At 40.4% G+C, this 27,700-nt stretch overlaps 4 protein-coding genes and 1 pseudogene across 5 annotated transcripts; 2 read left to right on the top strand and 3 right to left on the bottom strand.

Annotated features, from left to right (window-relative positions):
• Positions 1-90: 90 nt before the first annotated feature.
• GCK72_014998 (uncharacterized protein) lies at positions 91-3,128 on the bottom strand (the record flags this gene model as incomplete). The annotated part of the gene is made up of 10 exons (XM_003108734.2): positions 91-422; positions 473-575; positions 632-796; positions 1,280-1,440; positions 1,484-1,724; positions 1,771-1,894; positions 2,253-2,431; positions 2,477-2,594; positions 2,850-2,921; positions 2,971-3,128. 10 exons carry the CDS (start codon positions 3,126-3,128, stop codon positions 91-93), a joined length of 1,653 nt encoding a protein of 550 aa, XP_003108782.1.
• Positions 3,129-4,571: 1,443 nt separating this feature from the next.
• Positions 4,572-5,543, bottom strand: GCK72_014997 (uncharacterized protein; the record flags this gene model as incomplete). Its single annotated transcript, XM_003108442.2, has 4 exons — positions 4,572-4,679; positions 4,731-4,963; positions 5,017-5,394; positions 5,441-5,543. The coding sequence occupies 4 exons, from the start codon at positions 5,541-5,543 to the stop codon at positions 4,572-4,574; spliced, it is 822 nt and encodes a 273-aa protein (XP_003108490.2).
• A 734-nt stretch (positions 5,544-6,277) lies between these two features.
• Positions 6,278-8,287, bottom strand: GCK72_014996 (uncharacterized protein; the record flags this gene model as incomplete). Its single annotated transcript, XM_053730566.1, has 3 exons — positions 6,278-6,301; positions 6,347-6,511; positions 8,087-8,287. The coding sequence occupies 3 exons, from the start codon at positions 8,285-8,287 to the stop codon at positions 6,278-6,280; spliced, it is 390 nt and encodes a 129-aa protein (XP_053585338.1).
• Positions 8,288-12,808: 4,521 nt separating this feature from the next.
• Positions 12,809-17,923, top strand: GCK72_014995 (annotated as a pseudogene). Its single transcript has 7 exons — positions 12,809-12,846; positions 14,300-14,449; positions 15,260-15,343; positions 15,394-15,499; positions 15,546-15,974; positions 16,629-16,827; positions 17,802-17,923. Coding segments are annotated over exons 1-7 (1,128 nt in total).
• Positions 17,924-24,275: 6,352 nt separating this feature from the next.
• GCK72_014994 (uncharacterized protein) lies at positions 24,276-25,786 on the top strand (the record flags this gene model as incomplete). The annotated part of the gene is made up of 5 exons (XM_053730565.1): positions 24,276-24,466; positions 24,515-24,664; positions 24,713-24,796; positions 24,848-25,532; positions 25,580-25,786. 5 exons carry the CDS (start codon positions 24,276-24,278, stop codon positions 25,784-25,786), a joined length of 1,317 nt encoding a protein of 438 aa, XP_053585337.1.
• Between the last annotated feature and the right edge of the window lie 1,914 nt (positions 25,787-27,700).

Here is a 27,700-nt window from a genome sequence, read left to right as displayed (position 1 = left end):
TCAATTCTTGAATCATTTATCCAGTTAAAGCTCTTTTTATACAATTTTTTACAATCTATTCACAATTATCATCAATATGTACAAACACAATTATGCTTTCTCAATCTTCTCAATTATATCAAGCTTATTTCTCTTTTCTTCAATTTCTCGAATTTCCCGTTCCGAAGGTATCACTGGCAAGTATGTCAGCCATGAATACTTTAAGAAGAATTGATTGACACACGATGGAAGTGCATATCCGTTTGATTCAACTGTTGGCTGCTCTTCCATATCTGATTGCTCCTCATCCATTTCAGAAATGAATCCTCGCTGTCTTCTAGTTGCTCCACCGGTGATATTATCCAGTACGAAAGCAATGACTCCTCCGATCAGCATTCGGATGGTTAGGAGAGTTCCAAAGACATCATCGACAATTTGGTTTCCTAAAATACAGAATCAAAATCCATTTACACTCAGAAACTGTGTATCTTACCTGTATTCAATGGAGTTTTTTCAAAATGAGTCGCAGTTGTCAATCCCATAATAATAGCGATTCCAATAATTGTCAAATTCCTGGATATCTTCATATCAACGGTCTGTAACAACCTGTTGTGCTGTTCGAGAATGCTCTTTGTCAGATTTCGAAACGTACTTGTAAGTTGCTCAATGAAACTCCGTTAATCAGACAAACACCCATTGCAAGAAGTCCTCCAATGATTGGTTCCGGAATCATTGACAAGAAAGCGGCAAATTTCGAAATGACTCCGGCGAGGATGAGAAGAACCCCGGCCATTTGCATTGTGATTCGACTCGTCACCTGAAAAAATAAAAAAAGTTCCTGCTTTCAGTTTCAGTTTCTCAATACCAACTTTACCTTTACTTTTTCTTATCAAATAATCCGACCAACTGGTCACTTGGTTTTCTTCCCCTTATCAGTTAAAAAACGTAATAAATTTTAATTCCAACTGGTCAATTCTATTGTTTTATTTACTATCAGGTTCAGGAACACAGTCGTAATTCCAGGTTGGTATACAATGTCATGTGGTTGAAAATCAAACCACCAAGTGGTTGTTCCGGTGATCATTAATACGCATTATAGTTTTGAACAGTTTGAAAAAAACTGGTAGGTGAGTGAGCATGTTGGTTTACGAGGCTTGTATACTTTACGGGGAGTCCTTCTATCTCTCAAAGCAGTGCAAATGTTCATCAATTGGTGGCAAGATAGTCAGCAAGTTTAATCCCCCACGTGGTTTTAGTTTACACACCGAAATTTATGACCGCTGAATAAAATTTGACCAACCTTCGTCACCGACATGATCGCAATATTTTCTGCGTAAGTTGTTACTCCAGTGCCAACACCCCAAAGTGCTGCCAGAATACATCCAACGCCTTCTACGACGAAGGCACGATTTGTGTTGGATGGAGGAGGACGGGCTTGTTTGGAAATTTTGGCGCATAGGTCTAGAATACTGATGGTTTCACAGTAACCATTTAAATGACTCACTATAATCCCCAATACTCTCAATCATCGCTGCGAAACAAGATGCCATGAAACCACAGACCAGAGCCAAATTGAATTTAGGAGGTCCGAAGAACAACGGCATTGGCACTTGTACCCATGGAGTCTGATCGAAGACGGTGATCGAAGCGTTCTGATCAGTTCTTGCTTCTCCGCCACGTGGCTCTGCATTGGTTACAGTCATAATGAAACACATAAACCAGACGATTGAAATTCCAAGGAGGTACTGAAAATGAGAGAGTTTAAGAGTGTTGAAGGTAAACGAGACTTACTGGGAACTGACTGAAAATCTTCTGACGGGTAAACTTGATCTTCTTTTCTGACATGGAGAACACAGGTAGAGGGACTTCATAACGTTCCAAAAGGACAACGAACAGAACTAATGTGAGGAACTCTCTGAAATAAAATGTTGCTCATATGAAAATTCCCAAGCAAAGAGTTTTCTAAACCCTATGTTACATGAACATCATGATCTACGGTGACACTTTTCCAAAAATTGTTATTCTCATTTTGCACACTCTTTTGCTCACTTCCTTTTTCTATCATCTAACATAATGGTCGCTGAAATGTTTACCCTCTGACACCATATTTCGGGAATTCCTTTTTGCGGGAAACCTCTGATAACCTACGTTCTTATCACTTTTTGACTTTTAAAAGTTGCCTTATACAGCTGATCAACGTCATGTGATCATCGGTCTCCTTGTCTTATACGAACAATTTTTCGTAGGGAAAGGGCAAAGTTTGAAGAACTTACACAATTGAGATCCAGTGAAGGGCCATTTTCTCTTCGATATCTGGTACGGTGCCAATTGTCAATAAACTCATAATTGGGACGATTGTAACTGGTCCAATATACTTTGAAATCTTCCCAACGAGACCCGTAAATCCGAGAATTGGCATGATGAGAACTGCGATCAAGCAGCTTCCGGAGATCTGAAATTTCCTTTATCATTCTAGAAGCCTTTCATCTATTATTACCATCTGCATTTTCTCCTCCCAATTATTGGTGTTAGTGTCTGCATTACATGGGAAAGTCGCCTGGAAGGTGTGGAGGGCAGGAAGGAATGCAAACGAGGGACCGTGGAGTATGGAGAGACTGAAAGATGGTAATGGTGTAAATATTTTTGGAGATGATTTTTGGAACTTTGCAGAAATAACTTGAGGTAGGGAATTAATGAACTTTAATGAGTTAGGTGTGGGAGCAAAATTTATGATTTGAGTTATTGGCGCGGTGCCATTGAACAAAGTCTCGATAGAGAAAATATTTCTAGTAGATCACAAAAAACTCAAGTCGATGCATACAATTTCTGGATGGTAAATCCCAATGTAGACTAATGGATCCCCTACTCACCGCATTCCAAAAGTAGTTTGCAATATTGTGGCGATACCCGATGTGACGAATGTAGCTGAGATCAGTTGAACACTGAAACCTCTTCTATCATCTCATTTCAGCACTTTTCCCGAGCACTTACCGTATTTGTAGAGCCTGGTCTCCTGCGCATAACATATCTGATACAACATAGGGAATAACTAGTAACGATGAGAGACAGATCATCATTTGTTGCAGACCGAAAAGCATAATCGAAGGGGGACTCGGCACCTCATTGACATGAAAATGCAGTCCACTCATGGTTGATTTTTGAAATGATTCTGGAAATGAATGCCGCTGGAAAATGAAATGAAATGAATGTTCAGTGAAAGAGATAGAGTGAGTTAGTAGAGGAGTTAATCGTTTTGTTTTCTAGATAACAAGCGTGTAGACCAAACTTGTGACTTTTCAGGGTGAAACTGTATAATTCTCCATCTCTACTGTTCTTTGTGTCTCTTGCAGGCTCCGCCCCCTTCTTTTCAATATATTTTGTTTGTGAAATGATAAGAGGTTAGACGTGGAGAGGAGAAGTGAAGAGGAGACTAGTGATCCTTGATTTGCAAAGAAAACTTTGAGAATTACAGATCTTGTTTTCTGATGTGGTTTGACGTCATACCAGGGAGAGTGATCTTCAAAGAGGAGGGCTAAAAATAATAATTTTTGACCTTTGAAGAATGTTTTGGGGGAACTAGAAATTTGGGGTACGATTCATTTTTTTGAAAGAAAACATTTTGAAACCGAAACAACTCGAAACCGGACATGTACGAGTGATCTGAAGAGTCTCACTCATGCTGTAATGTTCATGGGCTTCCCTAGTTCCTAGATGTCTCAGTTTAGAAATGTCTAGCAGATGACAATGTTCTTTCAGAAAAACTAAATAAAACCTTCTTCCATGTCTGAAAACTTCAATTTTAACTGATCAAATATTTTACATTTTTATCGACCAAAAACTAGACAAAAATACCACTGAAATTCACCAAACTATCCTGTTTTTGTTTGTTTGTTTTCCCATGTTCACTATTGCAAAACTATGTTCCTATTACTTTCCCAGTCACAACAAGGAACCAAATTTCGTGTTTTAATCATGAATTTATTGCCCTAGATTTCTTTTACTCGCGACCAAATTACTTTATGTCCCCATCTTTTTCGCTAACTAGACACTGATTGATAAGATTAGAATCTTTTTACTTTGGTCACGAAATAAAAGATTTTGGATTAGTTGAGAACGTTCAGTGAACAATGGTTTTATTTGAAACAGAAAAAAGAGACATATGAAATTCATAGTTACATTCAAAACGAGAAATGTTCGAATTTTCAAAATAAATCTGGATTATTAGAGATTAGGTAGAGAAAACGGGTAGGCTAAAATTGTAAATGAACAGTAACAAAATGAACAACAAGAACAATATGACAACAGGAGACAGGATGATTAGTGAACGGAAAACAAGGAAAATAGCGGAACTTTGGGTTTTTCTACGGGACTGTTTTGGGGGGGGGGGGGGGGGGGGGGGGGGTATTAGAAGCTCACAAAGATACGGTCCCAAGGCGGGAAGAACACTTTTGCAGTTTTCCTACCGTAGATCAAAACAACTTTTAGATGAGAGGGGTGGTCAGCCACCGGCCAGGCTTGAATAGATGAGTTAAAAAAGGCATTTGAAATAATGATGGGTGGTTTTGTGAAGAAAATTGAGAGCTCTTATAGAACTAGTATCCAAATATCTGGCGCATATCATACATGTAACTGTGGTATTCCTCAATGAGATCGATTCTAAATTCAGCGGGATGATCATCCTGTTCAGGTTGTTTTTCAGCCTGAAATTCTTAGAGGATTGGATTATTTCTCGTATTTTCTGTATCCTTTACCTCCTCTTTTTGTTGGGGCGGCTCATCCTTTTTTGTCTCCGGAACTTCATATATTTCTCTGCGAATTTCCTTATTGACCTTATTTACTGGAAACTTTTCCTTCTTCATCTTTAAACCAACAGGTTTATAAGGTTTGAATTTCGCACCGTGCTGTTTCAGAAGTTTGAATCTTCTTTGATACTCTTCTTTCAAAGCTTTTTTCACGGCCATGTCCATACTGCGCCATATTTTACCTGAAAAAGTATATGGATAAGTTTCATGACTCAATAAACTAGGACAGTCTCACCAAGTTCAATTGAAATTTCTTTGGCGTTCTTGCTAGGATATCTCATGCTGAGTTCACTTCTCTTTCTCACGGTCCATTCCATATAATGGTTCAGTGGCCTCTTGATAAATTTCTTTTCTTCAACGATAGACGGAGTTTCAGATTTGCTTCTGGAGTCTGATGAAATGTTTCTCAAAACGTCGAAAAGAACAAAATGTTCTCCTTTATGATTATTGGTAGAAATAGATAGTTGTGAGAAATCAGAATGAAGAGAAACTCCTCTAGAATCCGATTCTTCAGTGCGATCAGTCATAAGAATCGAAAAATCATCGATGTGATCGGACACATTATCAGAAGTGTTTCCACTTGAATCAGATGCTTCGGTGGTATCCATATCAACTAAAAATCATAGCTTAGTAGACCCTCAAAGAATTCCAAAACATACCATCAAGTGTCGCAGCTGCCATCAATTCCGTGATTTCCATTGACTCTTCACCATCAGAGCAATGGAAATCCCATTTGAAGTTGGGATGATTAACAGCAATCATCAAGAATAACAATACAATAAGCGATACATCTGCCTATTTATATACAGCTCATCCCGAAAAGAGGCGGGTGCACAAAGTGTAATATGATCAGGCGAGCTTTTGATTAACCTTGTGTTGAGACATAATAAAAAGTTTCACCAGATGTTGATGCGCATCTGATTTATGATGTGTTCTTGCGCGCTCCTTTGATTTTATCGCATCCGAGTTGTAAACATTAGCGAATACGGTGCAAACTACATATGTATGTATCAATTTACATAGAACGGGCCACGTGAGTATGGAGAAGAGGAGGATGAAGGCTTTATTGATGGGACAGATATTGGGAAACCGGAAGATCATATCTTCTCCATAGAAATCTCTCTTCTTCGATCATCTTCAATTTCCTGAATGGCACTTCTGGAAGGTATCACTGGCAGATAACTTATTGACAGACGATGGAAACGCGTAACCATTGTATTCAACGCCTAGTTTCTCTTCAATATCTTCGTCATCTAGAAATCCACTTTGTTTTCGTGAGGCTCCGGGAGCAATATTATCCAGTGTGAATGCGATAAGACCTCCGATAAGCATTCGAATGGTTAGTAAGGATCCGAAAACATCATCGATCGTTTTATTGCCTGGCAGATACAGCGTAAATTACTATGCAAAATCTCACCTGTGTTCAACGGCGTCTTCTCAAAATGGCTAGACATGGTGATTGCCATTATGATTGCTATTCCAATGAGGGTCAAGTTTCATGAAATTTTCATATCAACAGGCTATAAACGGAATCAGAATATGCTACGTTTCGGGGGAATACTTACTGCTAGGTTACTCAACGAAACTCCATTGATCAAGCACATTCCCATTGCAAGTAATCCTCCTATGATTGGCTCGAGGATCATTGAGAGAAACGCGGCAAATTTGGAAACGATTCCAGCAAGAATCAGGAGAACTCCGGCAATTTGCATGGTGATACGGCTAGTCACCTTTAAAATCAATGCTGGTCAAGGGTTTCTAGATTTGGTGATGTTATTTTGCCACTTTTAACAAATCTATGATTAGCAAATCAATATAATGTTTTATTTAGCTATCATCAGTTCTGCAATCTTCCTTTGCAAAGTTCAAACGATCAGTTCCATTTTTTAAACTCATTCTGATCAAAATGCAAAACTGCCAACGTGTTTATATTTAGTTCATTTAATTCCTTTAAACCAACAATCACTAAACCAACCATTGTTACGGACATGATGGCAATGTTCTCTACGTAACACGTGATTCCAGAGCCAACACCCCAAAGTGCTGCCAGAATACAACAACTACAAAGGCACGATTGATGTTCGAGGGGGAAGACGAGTTTGCCTTGAGATCTTAGCGCATAAGTCTGTAGAGTTTTCCATGGAGTTTTCTCCAAGACTGCTAAACTAGCATTTCTATCAGTCCTTGCTTCTCCACCGGGAGGTTCTCCGTGATTGTAAGGATGATACAGATGAACCAGGCAATGATGATTCCGAGCAGATATTACAATATGAGAAACATTTTTGTAATTGTTATAACTCTACTGACCGGTAACAGCCCAAAAATTTTCTGATGAATTTCTTGTGTGTCGTGGAGTGAGTTGGAATTGGAATTTCCGTCTGCGCAAGGAATATAACAAAAACTATGAGAATCAGGAATTCTCAGAAAACTTCAACATACTTTCAAGATTTTCAACTCTTCTACTTACACAATAGAGATCCAATGCAAACCCATTTTTTGCTCAATATCTGGCACGGTGCCAATTGTCAATAAACTCATAATCGGAACTATTGTAAATGACCCAATATGTTTCGATATCTTTCCAATGAGACCAGTGAAACCGAGAAACGGCATGATGAGAACAGCAATGAGACAACTTCCGAAAATCTGAACGTTTCTTGTAGACTGGATCACATTTACTGCAATCTATTCTATACCAATTGTAATTTCTCCTCCCAATTATTTACATCTGAGTTGGCAGTACAAGGGAATGCATTCTGAAAGGTATGTAGAGCAGGAATAAAAGCGAACGATGGATAATCTGAAAAAGTTCAATACATTTCGCTATTCCTACGTTTCGGTAACTACCGCAACCCAAAAGTAGTCTGGAAAATAGTAGCGATACCGGATGTGACGAAAGTGGCAGATATTAATTGAACACTGGAAACTCATTTCATTTCACATTTCACCCTGATACCTACCGTATCTCGAGAGCTTTCTGTCCAGCACATAACATATCAGATACAATATACGGAACAACAAGTAAAGCGGATAGACAAATAATCATTAGTTGTAAACCAAAAAGTAGAATGGATAGGGGACTCGGGATTTCATTTACATGGAGATGAAGACTAGTCATAATTGAAACTTGAAGTTTGTAGCTTTCTGAGTGAATCCAACACTAGAAATGAAGATGAACAGTTAGAAAATATTATCTGTGTTGAGGAGGTTTATAGGGTTGGTGAACCCAAACCACCTCAATGAGTGAGAGAGACAGTGACTTAGGAAACAAGACAACATTTAATACAAACGGTTTATTATCGTACTCCCAAAGGTCGAGCACCTTGGTTAGAGAGTTCTTGGATCCGGTGCCATTGTTGCAGTTGTTGGGAGCACGTCCTCTTGATGGTGTAGAACTTCCGGTAGGCGAGTAACTTCTGACGGTCGATCGGTGGATGGCTAACTTCCGATACTAATTGTTTGCAAATCAATAGCTTACATCGACAGTGACACGTAGCAAAGGTCATCCATATGTGGGTATGTCGCACGTGTCACTCGGTTAGTGGGTTTAACCTTTGAGGGTAACAATAAGTTCACCGTTGTATATATTAATAACCAGTCGGTTCACGTCGCCTAACGGCGACTGAACCTCTTTCCCAACACCACCTTTCTAAGTATTACAGCGCCTGCGGCGCTTCTCACATGGTTCAAACAATCAGGCTCTCAGAATTATCTTTTTCTTCTGGTCCTATAACTCAGCTTCAGTTGTTAGTAGTCTTTATTAGCTGAGCAGCCCGTTTCAGAATAAACAATTAAAACACCCTTACTTTTCTGATAAGATTTCGACAAATTACTTCAGAAGAACAGAAACTTGGTAACTCTGTTTTCCCCTTATCAAAAGGCAGGTGATCCTCTAAATGTTAAGTTTTTTTACTTTTGACTGATCGGCGGCGATGCCGCCTACCTCTTCTGAAGGCAAACTGAGGCGATATTTAGACAACTCCTTATTCTAGAACCTTCGTCGCCTGACGGCGACTGAACCTTCTTCTCAACACCACCCTTCTAGGTGTTACAGCTCCTGCGGCGCTTCTCACATGGTTCAAACAATCGGGGTATCAGAATTCTCTTTTTCTTCTGGTCCTATAACTTTTCTTCGATTGTTGGTAGTTTTTATTAGCTGAGCAACCCGTTCTAGAGAGAACTATTTAAACACTCTTATTTTTCTGATAAGATTTCGACAAATTACTTCAGAAGAACAGAAACTTGGTAACTCTATTTTCCCTCTCATCAATAGGCAATCGATCCTCTAAATATAAAGTTTAAACTTTTGATTGATCGGCGGCGATGCCGCCACCCTCCTCTGAATATGGCAAATATGGCAAACTGAGGCCATATTTAAACAAATTCTTATTCTAGAATTTGCTTCTTTTTTGAAGGTAACCGAGCTACGACAAAGTTCCTCATTCAGAAATCATGGGTCTCAGAATTAACTGTACTAAATACAGGGAATGTGTTCTTTGCCTGACTGAGAAACCTTTTACCAAATGAGAATTTCCTTTTCACATCTTCAAAAGATGCGTTTAAAGTATTCTTTTGAAGATTTTGACTTATCAGCGGCGATGCCGCCTCCCTCCCCCAAATTCTTTAAAGATTTTGTTTCATGAAATCTTCTGTTTAATTTGATTCAAAAAGTTTTGCTTCCTAAATTTTGGACTGTTCGGCGGCGATGCCGCCTCTCTTCTCTGGAATACTTCGAAACTAACACTATTTCACAAATTTCTAAGTTCAAAAGTTAAAGAAGCCCCTTATTCAGTCTATTTTGATTTCAATCCTTTTCATTCGTACCTGAGTGCTTCACAAAAATTCTCAAAGTTCTTAATGAAAACAAAACTCTTTATTCCCCTAAATATCTCACTCTTAACATGTCTGCCTACTAAGTTCCTGGTCGTTTTCTTTTATTTTCTCTTTGCATTAGTGGCTGTTGGTCCATCATCTCGAATAAAAACTAACTAACTAAAAAAAAAGGAAAAAATTTTGAGTTTTTTAACGATCGGCGACAATGCCGCATGACTTCCTCATGAAGATTCGGACGAAAGGTTTATTGTTAACTACTATCAGTTTCTGACTCGGTGTTTGTAGGATTGTGAATTTTTAAACACCGTCAAAGTTGGACCTCAATCATCCCTTCTGACAGAATTGTAGAGGTGTGTATAGAGTCAACAGAAAGATAGCTACTCCACCCTTTTGTTCTAAAATCTCGACCATAATTACAACTTTCATATACTGACTGTCTATGCTCTTATCAAAACAAAAAACCAAAAAACTTTTCGGACCTGGCGGGAACGAACTCACTACCCCGTGCGTAAGAGTCATCTGCGTAGACCGCTATACCAAATACGCGCGGCCGCGGCGCTCTCGAGAATGCAGTCAAGAAACACCGAGTCAGTAGTTTTGAGCTTTCAACCACCCTGTCGGGACACATCTTTTCTGAACGCTTTCTACTGTTGAAACCGACATCGTCTCCAGAGGACGTCAAATTTGATATTTTTGAAAAAAGAAAAGTTCGGGCATCATCTAAGGGAAATTTCCAATCTATCTATGTAGGTTTCATAAAAATTGGTCCACTACGGAGGGAGTTATGACATGCAACAAATAAATCGACAGACATACTCTGTTGAATATTATTAGTAAAGATAACGTAATAAAGTCTACGAGTTAGACGATACCAGTTGTGGAAATAATGATGGAGTATTATTTCCACGACACTGGGGGGACGGAATAGAACTTCCATAGTGGTAGCGTAATGGAAGTTCGTCCCATATTCTCTCAATAATAGAGTTTTTCTCGACAAGACGAGGGTTAGGTTGGAATCAGAATGGAAATTGTCGAAGTAGTCGCTTGAATCGATTGGGACTGAGTTTGATTTGTGTTTCTTCCTTCTATTTGAGTTTTCCTTCATGCTCTGGTATTATGACCAAGATCACGAGTTGATCAGATATTTGTATACTCTGTAGTTGATAGTTCTTATGTAGGTGTTCGGTTATTGATGACTGCAATATCCGAGCCTTTTACTGATTTTGTGAGGTCCTTTTATCGGAGAACACTTGCGGAAGTTGTACTGTAGCCTTCCTTGTCAGTTGCAAAGTGCTCCTGGTCCGTCTATCTTTCTTCTTTGCTGTTCCACTACTTTGGGCCCTTTCATGAAACCACAAATAGGATTGATTTTCGAAACCATCCTCAGAATGTCATCAGTGCGATGTTTCGGTGGAGTTTTCCAGGTGCCATGATGTGAGACATACGATACATCCCCTGGATCTTCGCTGCCCGATTTCTGACTGTTTTGAGTATCATCGCACTGTGATTATCACCGATTGTGTATTGTTTTTTTTTATCATACAATTTATGATATCTTAGTGTTTTGACCAAGTGTCATTGTGTTCTTCTCTTGCTGTGAAACAAGAGTAATGCATCCAGTCCATGTTCACGAATTGAACGTTGCTAAGCTTCAGTATGACCTCGATGGGATATTTTAAGGTCGGATAGACCAAATCGTGACATCGAGCATTTGTTTTTCGTAGCTAGGCTCGGTTATTTCCAAGTTGACATTCATCGTTTCTACGAATCAGGACGGTTTCCTTTGTTTGGTGTTTTCATTCCAGTCAGGTATAATCCGATGAGTACTGAATGAATTTAGGCGTATTGCGTAGTTTGGTTATAATTGTTGAACAACGTTGTGTTCCGGTTTGATAGAACCACAATTGGTTTGAACTGGAAAGGTGCACAGTTCTTTTTTTGTTGTTGCCTCGTCCGTAAGCCGATGACAACTTTGATGATCGACCATGCAAGTCTTACAGCTGCGTAGATCGGATGCTTGCTGTGTCGTTGTTGTCGCGGAAATTCCACGTTTCGCTTTTGGCCAAATTCACCAGTGAATGACTGTCGAGATTTTCAAGTTGGAAGACATCCAAGATGTTGTCGTAGTCCAGATTGCATATTGTAGATGATGTACAGAAGCTACCTTCGATTAGGTGCGATGGGTGTTGTGCCACGATTCAGGCTAATTCAATGCGATCATTGATATAATGAATAGATTTTAGTTATTCATGATGGGTAGGTACGAGACTTTTTGTTTTCAGAGAGAATGACTATTCAGATTTAGTTGTGGTGGTTCATTTTATAGGTCTGTTTCACGATTAGAAACTTCTCTCGTCTCGCTAGGATAACGTCCACGATATGACGCCCTACCAGTGGACCGTATGTTGCCACTCGTTTGGATCCTACCCGAACCCATACAGCCACGTATTGAGCAACAATTTTGCTTTACGATAGCTTTCTTCGAATAAGAGTTGCTTTGCTATGCGATTGGATATAGCTTATCTACGATAAGAGTAATGTATCCTTCGAGTAAGGTGATCAGAAGTTTGATTTAAATATACCGTGCTCACGTTCGAATAACGCGGCTTTAGTTGAATTGGTTCCGAGCCCTGCATTCTCTCACCCCACCAAAGTTCGACTAACTCTGGTCGATGCACCATGTTGAGGAGGTTTATAGGGTTGGTGAACCCAAACCAACTCAAGAAGTGAAAGGTACGGTTACTTAGAAGGCAAGACAAAGAGGAATAGATTAAACGGTTTATTATAGTTACACTTAAGATGATAGATACCTTTTCCTGACGACGAAGAACGTACGGTTCCAGTAGACGACGAACTTGATGATCGAGAAGCCGGCATGGCGAGGAAAGACGTTCAGAGGTGGCGGCGGTGTAGCTGCGATAACTGATAGATACTGATTAGATGTTTCTCGAGAGCTTCCGTTGACTTTGCCACGTAGTAGAGGTCGTTCCGGTGAGAAGAAATAGTGCATGTCATTCGGTCAGTGGGTAAGGTAGTTTATCAATCTTTGAGGGTAACAATAAGTTTACCGAAGTAATCTTTTTAATTATACGTGAAGGTGTCATGTTGAGGATGTTTATCGGGCTGGTGAACCCAAACCACCTCAATGAGTGAGAGAGACAATGACTTAGGAAACAAGACAACATTTAATACAAATGGTTTATTATCGTACTCCCAAAGGTCGAGCACCTTGGTTAGAGAGTTCTTGGATCCGGTGCCATTGTTGCAGTTGTTGGGAGCACGTCCTCTTGATGGTGTAGAACTTCCGGTAGGCGAGTAACTTCTGACGGTCGATCGGTGGATGGCTAACTTCCGATACTAATTGATTGCAAATCAATAACTTACATCGACAGTGACACGTTGCAAAGGTCATCCAGATGTGGGTATGTCGCACGTGTCACTCGGTTAGTGGGTTTAACCTTTGAGGGTAACAATAAGTTTACCGAAGTAATCTTTTTAATTATACGTGAAGGTGTCTTCGAGTAAGACTGACCCAGTTGGGGAAATATGGATGGAATATTATTTCCACGACAATCTGCCTACATTTTTCAAAAAAAGGTCGAATGAAACTGGTGATTGTAGGTGATCAGATTTTAGGTTTTCTCCACCTCTTTCTGAAAAAATTAAGTTCCTGCTGTTGCTCAAGCAGACCAGGAACTTTTGTAATCTTTGAAAATTAGATGGTCAGTATAGTATAGTTTGAAAGGCACATCTAACTATAATATTGAAAAAGTTTCGCAAATTACAGGAGGTCGGTGGCCAGGAGGTAGACGAAGGAAAAATACCTGAAATTTCCTAACAAGCTCCCCAGTTGCCTCCAGTTTTTATTTGTCTGTTTTTCATATAATCCTATCAGCAATTTGTCTTCCTTGTTGATACTTGTTGAACACCTAATAAAACAAGAAACGGGGACTTTTCTTTTTTAACCGTTTTCTGTTCTATCCCATTTCGCTATTGTAAATCAACAGTTATCTTTCTTTTTCATCTCCTGCGCTTTTCTGAACATTTCTTCATTTGAATTCCGCGCCAACATGTGCGACGCAAGCGCGCTCCGCTGGAGAAGAATCAAAAAGATTCGGCTATTTACGCGTTCCTTGCACTTCTTTTATGTGTCTGTGTTGGAGACTGTGTTTTGTATTTTAAATTTTTCTCTTTTTTCATTCTGGTGCGTCCAAAGTTGCTACAAAAAGCAAAAACGACAAATCTGCGCCAGCCAACGTTGATTTGTACATTGCTGATTTCGCAGGTTTTGCAGTTGAAAAATTAAGGATGAGCAATAACGCATAACTGTGATTAAGCAAATCTAGAAATCAACTTTCGCCGGCGCAGATTTGTCGTTGTAGCAACTTTGGACGCAACATTCTTTTTTAATTTTAAAATCAATAAATTTTAGCCAATTTCAGAAAAATGGCCGAAATTCCACCAAACATTCCAATCGATCTTCGCACCCTCATTTTCTATAATATTTATCAACAAAAAACGATCGAAAAATCATATGAAAACTACGAAAAATTGTGTTCTGCGACAGGAAAGCTGCCGTTTTCGTTTGAAAAATTCGAGAATTTTTTCCATTTATGTTCGAAGGAGAGTCTCTCTAGGCAAGCGTTTATGAATAAAAAAAATTCGAGAAGTTATTTAATTTTCAGAGATTTAGATATTCGTTTATGCGTTCTTTCCGATGTAATCAATGAAAAATCAACGGAAAAGTCATTAAAGGACTTGCGAAAAGTGTTTGGAAAAGAAACAATTGAAAAGGATGATCATGATTATTGGAGCGAAAGATTTAAAAATTCAAGGTGAGCAGTGTGTGTTTTTCGAAATTTCTTATTCGAAAATATCTATTTTCGAAAAAAATTCGAATGCTATTCGAATAATTTTTCGAATATTCGTTCGAACAGTTGTTCGAAATTTTAATCGAACAATTATTCGAACATTTCTTTCGTTGAAGAGCTGCAAGATTTTGGAACCGAAGAACTTTACTGTGAAAAAAATAAAGTTTGGCCAAGGATTTTCAAAAAAAATTTTCGCGCCCAAAACGCTTTAGTTCACAAATGCACTAAAGTGTTTTGGGCGCGAAAATTTTTTTTGAAAATCCTTGGCCAAACTTTATTTTTTTCACAGTAAAGATAAATATGAAATTTGAATTGATTTTCGTACGTTTTTTTTCAATGTATAATTATATTTTTGATTTAAAACTTTGCTCAATTTTAAAAAATGAAGATATGTGTCAGCTATTTCGAATGTTTTGAACAGTTCAGATGGAAATTTATCCACAAAACTAGCAATTCTTGCGAAAATTTTCCGTCGGGAAACAATACTTTTTGAAAAAAAGTAAAAATGTTCAAATTTTATTAGAAACGATATTCGAAAATTGTTCGAATAAAATTGCCTTCGAATACTATTCGAACAATTATTCGAATAGTTCGAATATTTATTCGAACATATTCGAATAAGTATTCGAACAAAATATTCGAACAGTATCCGAAAAATATTCGAATAATTATTCGAATAAATTTTCGAATAATTATTCGAACGTTGTCGAAAAACACAAACTGAAGGTGAGTTAGCGATTTAATTTTTCCGAAATTGTTGAATAATTGTTGCAGTTCTCCATTCAATCTTTGCACTTTTTCCGATTTGCCGATCGAAACTGTGGTGAAATTCGTTGAAAGCTTCGACATTGCAAAAATGTGAGTTCGTCATTCCTCATAAAATCTTTTAAAAATTTGAATTTTTTCAGTCGACAGCTTCGAAATGTGTCACATGGACTTCAGAACATTTTGGATGTAGAAGTGAAACCACCGTGCAAAAAGATTCAAATCAATATTCGAGATCGTGGCTTTTTCGTAGAGTATCGTGATAATCGCTACTTGAAAATGAAAGTTAATGCAGTCGAAAAAAAAGAAAGAGAAAGAAATAAAAGTAGAAGATGTAGCGATTCTATTCAAAGAGGTGTCTCCTGAACTGAAAAACCCGAAGCTTCGATTAAGTTTCCTATTTATTGATTTGGTTTATGGTTATTACAAGGTTTCGGGACATTTGGAATGGAGATCTCATCCTGAATTCAATGAGGCACGTCAGAAACGAATCGACGATTTCAAAGGGTTTCTCGCCTCAATGAATCACAAAATCCATTCGACATTTTTAACGATGACGGCGAGTAATGTGGAAGATGTGGTCACAGTTTTGAGATGTTTGAAGTCTGGAATTCTTCGAAAGATAACACTGACAATTGAGCAGGAGTCTGAGAGCACGCTGAATATTGGTGAAATGGTTGCGACGGATCAGTGGAAACAGGCCAAATATGTCACGATCAGGCTTGTTCGGAAAAAACTTTTCGGAAAATCGGAAACGGAATTTGTTTTCCGATTTTCCTTTTCGGAAAATCGGATATCCGAAATTTTTTCCGAATTTTTTTTTCGGAAAAACCGGAAAATTCGGAAAATTTTGGAAAATGACAAAAACGACTTATTCGGGCTTGAAATCAAGGAATATAATGGATATATCAATGATATTATTGAGAGTAAGCAATAAAAACAACATATTAATTGTCAGGCCCGCTATTCTGATGGCCAAACCCATCAACCGAATGTTTTGTTTTTTTTTCAGTACCTCAAAAAATCAAATTTTCCGACTTTTTTCGGAAAATTTTCCGACTCTTTCCGAAAATTTTCCGAAAACCCAATTCGGAAAATTTCCATTCGGAAAAATTTTCCGAAAAATAAAATCGGAAAATTTTCCGTCGGAAAAATTGTCCGAAAAAAGTCGGAAAATCGGAAAAATCGGAAATTCCGATTTCCGGTTTTGAACAAGCCTGGTCACGATCAATAAATTAATCTCATCGTCAATCGAGCATTTTTACCACTTTGATACATTTGATATTCGTGTCCAAGAGATTTCAATTGAAGAGATTGTCAAGTTAGTAGATGTAGGTGCCTTTTAGTTGCTGCCTAATCATAATAATTATTATTTCAGGCACTCTCCAAATCGCCCGACTTCACTGCATGCACAATATACAAGAGGAACTGTTTGGACACGGAAGCACTCAAAAGAACGCTGAACCTTGAAAATCGTGATCCTTTTCAAACATACCCGATCCCTAATTCAAATCTATTCATCAACTTTGTCTCTGGTATCAAAATTACTCGAGGCGAAGAAGATCCCCGTTCACCGCGTTTGTAAAAGCTCTCTGCCTAATAAATTATCAATATCCGGTTGTGCGTTATTACCATCTTAAAAAACGAATTAGGTCAATTACCACTCGGAAATTATGAACTCTTATGTTGTTCAAACAATTTGGAAAACGAAAAAAAGGTTTGAAAATTGGTAGAGAATTTGAAAAAAAAAGTTTCGAGATCAAGTTGAAAAGGAACTGGAGGAAAAAGAGAGATGTCAATTGAAATATCCACAATGAATGAAGTTAAAGAAAAGGTACAATATAAAATTGAGAAATTGCAATCAGTGGTGTTTTAGAATATGCAACTTCTCTCTGAACAATTAAGTGAGAATGCAACCGAGCCCAAAGACAGCCGGCATTAGTGGAAAACGATTGAGATTGGCGGAAAACAAGCAAGCAGTCACAAAGTATTCGGAATCTACGATTGAAGATCTCTTTTTTTCTTTTGTATTTATTTATTGTAGGAGGGACATGCCACTTATGCTACACCAGATCTGGAAAATAAGTTTTCAATGTCCGAAGAACGATTAAGAAAACGGAGGGATATAGTAATGATTATGCGTTTATGCTAGAACACTAAACAGTTATGTGCTTTACTAAAGGTTTATTAGTCTATTAATCACGATTACAGATAAAGGGGCGCGGGGATAAAGGATACAAGAGTGAGTAAAAGGCAACAAAGGTGGGATCAAGAAGATCGGCCTGGAATGAGCTTGCGCTCGGCCTTATATACTGGTGCGGGGGTGGGAGACATTGGCGCCCGCGGGCGTCAGGCAAACGGGAGAGGTCAAATGGTGTGAAAATGACAAAGGGTGAGAGATAGAAGTGCGCGTGGAGACGCAGACATTAAAAGTTAGAATTATCAGTCCGTTGAATCCAGTCGATACCTTACACCTCCCTTCTTTTATTCGAGATCGTCCTCGATCGTTCGTAGAACGGACTGATGATTCGATCCATTGATCATCCTTCAGCTGCTTGGTTTGGACCACGGTGTTGCCTGATTGACACGAAGTGTGTTGCCGAAGTGGCCAGAGCTCACGTGACTAGAATGTCCAGTGTAGAACCAACGGTTGCAGTGAACGAGTTTCTCTAGAAACCGAACAAAAGTCATGGAAATTTGGGGTTCAAAAAAGGGGTGAAAATTGGTTTTGGAAACCGCTTTTCCTAGGTCTACACCAAGAAATTCATCCAGGATGACATTTCCCGGCTCCCTTTTTTACACGAGACCGTCCCTGGTCTACTAAACCAAGTTAAACTTAGACCTAGGAAACTTATTCTTTTGGCCAAATATTGTCCAAAGGGCCATGGCGCTTGGTGGGTCTGCTTGACTTGTCTGGTCCCTGCTCGCGGAGCTGCTGTTGTCTCTCCGGAGTCTATCATTCCACTCCTTGAGCTCGTGGATTCGGAGGTCCTGCCACAGAATCATCTCGCGAAGGCATGACGCGGTATATTTCCACAATCGCCCCCCACTCCGGAAGGACCCCCCACGTTATGGTATCACCCCCCATCCCACAGGTTTGGGGTATGATTCCATGGTGGGGGGTTATAACAGAGCGGGGGGTGATCATGAACTTTCGACAGTCCATGATCGCCCCCCAAGAACGGGAATGGGGGGTCATTCTGAACCCTTAGGTATACTTCCACTATCACCCCCAATGAAGTTCACAATTGCCCCCCTACTTGTACGGTATATTATCTCCCCCCCCATGGGGGGCAATCATGGAATCACTATCAGAGTGGGGGAGGAAAGTGGAAGTACTATATGTTTCCACAATTGCCCCCGCCCGGTTCGAGTAAAGACTGGATCTTTGAACCTAAGCCTAAGATCTAGAAGAATCCTAAGCCTAAGATTTAGAAGAAGCCTAAGCCTAAGATCTAGAAGAAGCCTAAGCCTAAGATTTAGAAAAAAACCTAAGCCTGAGATTTAGAAGAAGCCTAAGCCTAAGATTCAGAAGAAGCCTAAGCCTAAGATTAAGAGAAAAACTAATTGATGAGCCTGAAAATGTGGGGGAGGAATGTGGAACTACTCCAAGTTTCCACAATCACCCCCCATAGAGTTCACAATTGCCCCCCTATTTTTACATGGGGGCAATTATGGAATCCTTATCAGAGTGGGGGAGGAATGTGGAACTAGTCCATATATCCATAATCACCCCCAATAGAGTTCACACATGACCCTTACTTACCCCTAATGGTCCCTACTTGCCTCTATAACCATCCTGGAGTCTTCGATAAGTCGAAATAAATAAGAAATCCTAATAAAAACGAACTGCTACTACGAACTCGAGGGACACGCGGTGCATTGAAAGGTCACGAATTTTTAAAACTGAATCGATAATGAAAGGAAAATGGGGGGCCATTCCCTACCGTGCAGGTGGGGGGCAATTGTGATAGAGGTGGGGGGTGAAAGTGAACGTACACCGCATGACGCTTCTTCTTCAGCATCCACCTGGATGGTCTGGTGGTTGCTCATGGGATCCTTTGACTTTTGCTGGTTGGCCACTGACCGCTGCTTCAGCTTGTGGCTTCTTGCCATGTGTCCTACTTTACCACAATAGTGACACTTTCCTGTAAAAGTAAGCAAGATTTCTCTTCGACTTACCTTGGGATCGTTCTCAAGACTGCGACCTCTGTAGTCGTCGTCCCGACCGTGTCGTTCTGACCGATGGTCCCGACAGTCATCTTGATCTTTGTGATTGGTTGTCGTGTTTGACAACGAAGCTGCCGGTGGCGCAAGCAATTGGATGGGCTCCGGCGGTTGCTGGTTGGGAACGAGACATGCTTCTCCTTCACGGGCCGTGTACCGGGTCTGATCTATCGTCGATTGTGCCCCCCGTATGACCAGGCTTTTGATTGCCTGGTTCAATCCTTCCAGGAACTTCTCAAGTGTGACGTCTTCCTTCTGGTACTCGAGGTTCTTCTGATACTCGTGGTACGACTGCTTAGCCAGTTTGATGGTCCTGTGGAAGAGGGAATCGGCAGATGACTCGCCTGGCAACTCATTGCTTGATCGCGAACGAGTCTTGTTCCGCTGCACATGGCTAGTGCACTCGAACATCTCTTTCAAACCTTGAACCAGTTCGTTGAGTGTCGACTCTGGCTTTTCTATCAGCATGCTTTCAGCTCTGTGTCGTGCTCGATACTTGAGGACGGTGAGGAATGCTCTCCTGGAGTCTTCTTGTGAAGCATCTGGATTGATCGTGACCAATTGATCTTTGAATGACCGCACGGAATTGTTGATGTCTTCATGGGCTGGTAACGAAGTTGCCGACTTGAACGGTGGTGCCATGACGTGAGGTAGAAAGCCTTCTTCTTTGTTAATCTCCGCTCGCCTTTGATTGACTTGATTGGCTTCATCCTCATCCTCATCGTTGGCTTCAGAAGCAGCCGCTTCCTGGATCTTTGGAAAGTTTCCGTTGCTGAGTCTCAATGGAGGTGTGCTTCCGGGAGATGTGGTTCCTCCGCTTGCTGTCACAGCTGCTTGCACGTCTTCCGGATTTGGCGATGTGATGTCAGGATTAGCGTGTGGAATGCTCTCGTCTTTCTCCTCTTCAGGTTGAGGGCTTCCGTTCCTAATCGGAGTCATATTGTTAGCCATGGGTGGATGACTATTCTCCATGATGCCTTCTCTAGCATCGATCAACCTCTGCGACCAATCCATGTCGGCAGCAGATTCATCACGAGAAACGCCCTGCTGTCTCATGACAACAGGGGTGTGTGAGATCTGTGGGCGTAAGCCACGGTTCGAAGACAATGAACGAGCTCTTGGAGAAGTGGGGGTAGTTGGAGAAATGACACGGTGGTCATCCCATTTTCCGACCATGTCCACTACTCCGGAACAGAGACACGTTTCACTTACCTTCCTTTCTAAGCATTTGATCTTTGTCGACGGGGAATCCACCAATTGGCTTGTTCTACTCGCTTCGAAGATTGTTCGGTTCATCTGACCGGTGCGCGATACCAAGTTGTTCGGTTGTTCGGCTTGGATTGTCTCGACTGCATCCCATGTAGTTGCCAGATTCTTCCGTGCAGTGGGAAATGCTCTTTTCTTGTCGTCTTCTGACGTTTTCTCATCGATTGTTGCTATTCGATCTTTGTTTGCCGAAGCGGAGACGTTGCAGTCTTCTCTGGCTGTTTCTGTCAATACTCGAGGGACAGAATCTTCTCCATTGTCCTCTTCAGTTGCCTTGACTGGTTCCTCGGTGTATCCAAGCAATTGATGCTTCCATGTACCATCGATATCTGAAAGGCTTTTCAGATCTCGGAGTTCTCCAATCTCTTTCAATTGGTTAACAATTAGGTTGGCATCCGAGCCAACGCCCGACATACCACCTGTTTCGGTTGGGTTTTGACTGATGCTCGGGTTTACACCCGACGCATCCTTCGGTTGGGTGTGAATCACTGTGGAGGCTTCGCCGGTGCCACAAGCGTTCGACGGAGGGATGACACGGTGGTCATCCCATGTTCCGACTTCGCTCGTGGCCACGCCTGCGGCTACGCCTCCTTCTTTTTCGCTGTTCGATGTTCGCTCCAGCCTGGAAATGTGTTTAATGAGCGTACGATTTAAGACGAAAACGAACGGAAATAGGCTGAAATCGACGAATGTTAACAACAAAAACGAGGAAAATTTTAGGCCAAGACGAATTTGGTGTCTTTATAGGCAAATTCTACAATTTTGACAGCATTTTGTCGTTAAAAATTGCTGAAACGCTTGCGAAAAATTTCTTAAAGCATCTGAAACGCGAAAACATCGACAAAAAGGAGCAAAAATGCGACAAAACGGCGTCGGCGAAGTTTCGAAAATGACGAAATGACGTTTTGTTGTTGTTTACGTCGACTGTGGGCGACGCGGCTCGCGTCGCGCGCGCTCTCGTGTTGAGACCCGTCGACGGCCGCCGCACGTGTGCCTTTACTACAGTAACCTGAAAATAAGTTTTTACTGTACTCCATCGATTTTCGGTGAATTCCTCTGCCGATAACTGGAAATCTGGGGTTTTGAGAGAACGCCGCAGACTTTTCAGATGTTTTCCGTGATTGGACAGTGATGTTGCGTCCGGTGAACAACTTCGACGACGAAATGCTTCCTTGAGCGGAAACTGATGACCATTTCGCGTCTACTTCGTTGAAAACCCACTTCTGGCGTGGTTTTCCCTGTGCAAAAGGGCTAAATTTACAGGTTTCTTCCTTCTACCTGTCTCCAAACTTCTTGCTGCTCCTGTTGGAGGCTTCTGATACCATCCCTAGCCTGCGTAGGGGCTAAACTTACTATTTTTCTGCTTACTGACCATCCCTTGACTGCGAAGGGGGTGTATGTACGCGAATCTTCTGTACATACCACTTCCATGCTCGCGTCCGAGCGCTGTCTCTGCCTTGCACCTACGGCAAGTCATCCCTAGTGACTATAGGGGGAGCGGACACAGTCACGATGCTGTTCTCACCTCGCTATGTCCGTGTCGACCTTGCGGACCATCCCTGCTTTGAGGGGCTTGTGTATACAGGCTTGCTGTTCTCACCTTACTTCATGCTCTGAAGCGGAGCAAATATCTTCACTTTTCATCCGATCAGCTGTACTTCGACGACCATCGCGAATGGAAAAATTGGCTCATCACTTTCTGCTATCTCGCGACAACAGAAATGCAATGGTTTTAGTTGTGGAGAATGCTTTCACACTCAGTTACAGATTGAAACTGCGAGGCCTGAGAGTTGTGGGGTTCGTTTGAGAGATGACGCGGTGGTCATCCCATTATCAAACTTCCCGCACTACTCTGTACCAGGACCTCGAATAAATTTACCTTTTGTGTGACTGCGTGCAGTTGTGCAGATGTTCTTTGTCGTTGAACTATTCCTTGGCTGTTGACGATGCCAGATTGTCGTTTGCGCGTCGAAGTACCAAATGTGCTTCGTACCAGCTGAAACGGGATAACCGAGGGGGAGCTCTGCCGGCGGGAATAACCGGACAGAGAAACGATAACGAGTTTAAACGGGCCGAAAAATTGTAATGCATTAACAATTTTGTTAAGAGGGGAAGTAGGGAATGCGACAATGGACGGCGGTCCAATGTGAGCTCACGAATCTAGGCAACCCCAGCAGTTCCTACTTTAACCGGTGAAGACGGTTCTTACAGTCGCGCTTCCCAATAACCTAAATGAAACCCAAAATGTTAAATTTTACCTAAAATACTAATGAAATCCTACAATTACTAACCTAAAACTACAGGCGGGCCCTCCTGTTAACTAGAAAAAGGAAGTAAAAGCCCGTGCGCACTAAAAATCAATAAAAAACGGGGTGGGTGGGTGGGTGTTTAAACGTCTCAAAATTGAGACGCAACTCGCTGCTACCAGTAATGATTATGCGTTTATGCTAGAACACTAAACAGTTATGTGCTTTACTAAAGGTTTATTAGTCTATTAATCACGATTACAGATAAAGGGGCGCGGGGATAAAGGATACAAGAGTGAGTAAAAGGCAACAAAGGTGGGATCAAGAAGATCGGCCTGGAATGAGCTTGCGCTCGGCCTTATATACTGGTGCGGGGGTGGGAGACATTGGCGCCCGCGGGCGTCAGGCAAACGGGAGAGGTCAAATGGTGTGAAAATGACAAAGGGTGAGAGATAGAAGTGCGCGTGGAGACGCAGACATTAAAAGTTAGAATTATCAGTCCGTTGAATCCAGTCGATACCTTACAATATGTTGGTAGAACACACATACCAAAAATTGGAGCACCTTGACTATTCTAAATTTCGTGGTCCTAGCCGAGGCATATGATACACATTCGCTGAAGAGCTGAAAAGTTTTGAGGATGATTCCCACTTCTACGACTCTGCATCAAGCTCTAATTTTATTTAGTTCGTTAATTTTGTCCATTAATTGTATTCTTCGATCAACTGAAATACTGCGGAGCTCTTCGGAATTAATCAAATACCTTGTATTTTACAGTAAGAAAGTCGACTAACGTTTGCTCGCTTTTTGCTATATTTTTATGTTAAAGTGTTTTGAATCATACTGGATTCTTTATTTTCATGTTCTTCTCGATGTTTTTATCGAAAAAATAACAAAAAACTATCCCGATTTCACTTTTGCCTTCATTTTTCCTCTCTACCTTCTATAACACTATTAGAGAGGTGAGAGAGTGGAAGGCGACAGGCAGCGAGACAAAATCGCGATTTCGCTTGTAGAAGACCGTGTAAGGTTACGGTGGCCGAAGTCACTGATTTTTCTAGGCCACGAGTAGTAAAATCCCGACAAATCTGCGCCAGCCAACGTTGATTTGTACATTGCTGATTTTGCACGTTTTGCAGTTGAAAACTTGAGTATGAGCAATAACGCATAACTGTAAATAAGCAAATCTAAAAATCAACTTTGATCGGAGATTTTTCGTTGTAGCAACTTTGGACGCAACATTTTTTTCATTTTAAAATCAATAAATTTTGGCCAATTTCAGAAAAATGGCCGAAATCCCTCCAAACATTCCAATCGATCTCCGAACACTCATTTTCTATAATATTTATCAACAAAAAACGATCGAAAAATCATATGAAAACTACGAAAAATTGTGTTCCGCGACAGGAAAGCAGCCATTTTCGTTTGAAAAATTCGAGAATCTTTTCCATTTATGTTCGAAGGAGAGTCTCTCTAGGCAAGCGTTTATGAATAAAAAAAATTCGAGAAGTTATTTAATTTTCAGAGATTTAGATATTCGTTTATGCGTTCTTTCCGATGTAATCAATGAAAAATCAACGGAAAAATCAATAAAGGACTTGCGAAAAGCGTTTGGAAAAGAAACAATTGAAAAGGATGATCATGATTATTGGAGCGAAAGATTTCAAAATTCAAGGTGAGTTATCGATTTAAACTTTCAAAAATTGATGAAAAACTGTTGCAGCCCTCCATTCAATCTTCTCACATTCTCCGATTTGCCGATTGAAATTGTGATGAGATTCGTTGAACGGTTCGATATTGCAGAAATGTGTGTTCGTCGTTCCTTTGAAAATCTCCTCAAAAGTCTCATTTTTTTCAGTCGACAGCTTCGAAATGTGTCACATGGACTTCAAAAAATTTTGGATGAAGAAGTGAAACCACCGTGCAAAAAGATTCAAATCAATATTCGAGATCGTGGCTTTTTCGTAGAGTATCGTGATGATTTCAACTTGGAAATGAAAATTGAAGCAGTCGAAAAAAAAGAAAGAGAAAGAAAAGAAGAAATAAAAGTAGAAGATGTAGCGATTCTATTCAAAGAGGTGTCTCCTGAACTGAAAAACCCGAAGCTTCGATTAAATTTCCTATTTATTGATTTGGTTTACGATTATTCCACGGTTTCGGGACATTGGGCATGGAACTCTCATCCTGAATTCAATGAGGCACGTCAGAAACGAATCGACGATTTCAAAGGGTTTCTCGTCTCAATGAATCACAAAATCCATTCGACATTTTTAACGATGACGGCGAGTAATGTGGAAGATGTGACCACAGTTTTGAGATGTTTGAAGTCTGGAATTCTTCGAAAGATAACACTGACAATTGAGCAGGAGTCTAAGAGCACACTGAATATTGATGAAATGGCTGTGACAGACCAGTGGAAACAGGCCAAACATGTCACGATCAATAAATTAATCTCATCGTCAATCGAGCATTTTTACCACTTTGATACATTTGATATTCGTGTCCAAGAGATTTCAATTGAAGAGATTGTCAAGTTAGTAGATGTAGGTGCCTTTTAGTTGCTGCCTAATCATAATAATTATTATTTCAGGCACTCTCCAAATCGCCCGATTTCACTGCATGCACAATATATAAGAGGAACTGTTTGGACACGGAAGCACTCAAAAGAACGCTGAACCTTGAAAATCGTGACTCCCTTCAAACATACCCGATCCCTAATTCAAATCTATTCATCAACTTTGTCTCTGGTATCAAAATAACTCAAGGCGAAGAAGATCCCTGTTCACTGACTTTGTAAAAGCGCCATGCTAAGTATCAAAATCCGGTTGTGCGTTATCACCATCTCAAAAAAACGAATTGGGTCAATTATCATTTGGAAAGTGTGAACTCTTATGTTGTTCAAACAATTTGGAAACGGAAAAAAAGGTTTGAAAATTGATAGAGAGTTTGAAAATCAGCAAAAATTTTCAGTTGCGAGATCAAGTTGAATAGGAACTGGAGGAAAAAGAGAGAATGTTCACTGAAATATCCGAAATGAAAAAAAGGCGCTTTTGATATAGAAAAGGTAAACTATAAAATAGAGAAACTGCATCTAGTTGTGACCAATGTGTAAGTATCGATATGACTTTCTCGATACTAGCCTATTTCGAGAAATTTCTTGGGAAAAATTTCTCGAAAATTTCCGGGAAAGGTATCGAGACGTCTCGAAAGTATTGTAAGGTATTCGGTCAATACCTTAGGCCTGCTAGCTGTCTTAACCAATCCCCCATTCAACCCTCTATCTCTAACCATTACAATCTTACATCTTTCAGGTCGAAACTGCTCGCGTCCGCTCACAGTCTCTCTCAAACAACATCGTAGACCTGCCATTGTCATCATCACCGCCGACGACGCAACGACACTCCGCTGTTCCTGGTTCTCCCGCTCATCACCCAAGGCACCACCAAAAGAGACTCATTAACTCCGCCCTTTTTTCGCCCTGTATAAGCTGACATTTCTCTTAATCTAGGCAGTTCTTACGGGGTTCCGACCCGAGACCACTTTCCTCCTTGTTTTCCACCTTTTAATTCCTTTATTGTAAGCTTAAAGTTTCTTCTAATAAATTAGTAAGTAAAGTACAAAAGTCGTATGTTGTTACTGTATTTCTCGAGAAATTTTGAGTGATTTCTCGATACTTTCTCGATACTTTCGAGACGTCTCGATACTTTTCCCGGGAAGTTGTACTTTTTCAACACTGTTATTTTTCTTCAGTGTGTTTTGAAACCGGACGTTTCAAAACCGGTCATTTCGCCACCGGACGTTTTGAAACGGTTGAGAAACGGCAGGTTACGAAATCTCCGGTTGCGAAATGACCGGTTTTGAAATGACCGGCTGCGAAATGACCGGTTTCTAAACATTCAGTTTCAAAAAACACTGCAGACTGTTTGATTTATCGGGAAATTATCGAAACTCCGGGTCTCGATACCATCAAAGTAGTATACAGATTGTTTTAGGTGCATGCATAACGCAGGGGGCGGGGCTTGCGCCTCTTCCACCCACTGCGTTATGCATACGCTCCTAAAACAATCTGTGAAAGTAAATGGTACTACTTGATAAGAAAATACGATATTCACTGATTGGTGATAACTGATAAGAGTGTTGAGTTGAAAGATGGAGTAGTATGGAAATTAGGTGTTGAAGGGATATGTTGAGATATGATAAAGAAGGAAATAAGGAGGTGATTACTGATAAGGTGATTACTGATAAGGTGATTACTGATAAAATGATAACGGATATGATGATCACGGTAAAGTGGTTATCCGAACTACATTGCTCGAATTCCCAAAAAAAGTGATTAGTGATAAAGTGATAACTGATAAGGTGATAACTGATAAGGTGAGTACTGTGAGGGGATCATCAGTTCACTACAGTATTCCAAAATCCAAAAGTAATTATTTGAGCAAGTGATAACTGATAAGGTGATAAGAGATAAGGTCTGACTGGTAGAGGATAACCAGTACTCTGATAGAACCAAAAAAATTACGGTGAGGAAAATTTCATGATAAAAAAAAGATTACTGATAAGTTCAAGGTTAAAAAATGATTCAAAAATGATTCAAAAAACGAGAGCGAAAAAAAACCGCAGCTCGCTAGACCGCATGACGACAAGAATGAGCTTTTTCACGAAAACTACCCATATTTGTAACGAAATCTGAGAACCGGTTTCAAGAGAT

Source organism: Caenorhabditis remanei, chromosome IV (assembly GCF_010183535.1).
Source record: "Caenorhabditis remanei strain PX506 chromosome IV, whole genome shotgun sequence".
NCBI lineage: Eukaryota > Metazoa > Nematoda > Chromadorea > Rhabditida > Rhabditidae > Caenorhabditis > Caenorhabditis remanei.
This window is presented reverse-complemented; position numbering and strand designations above follow the sequence as displayed.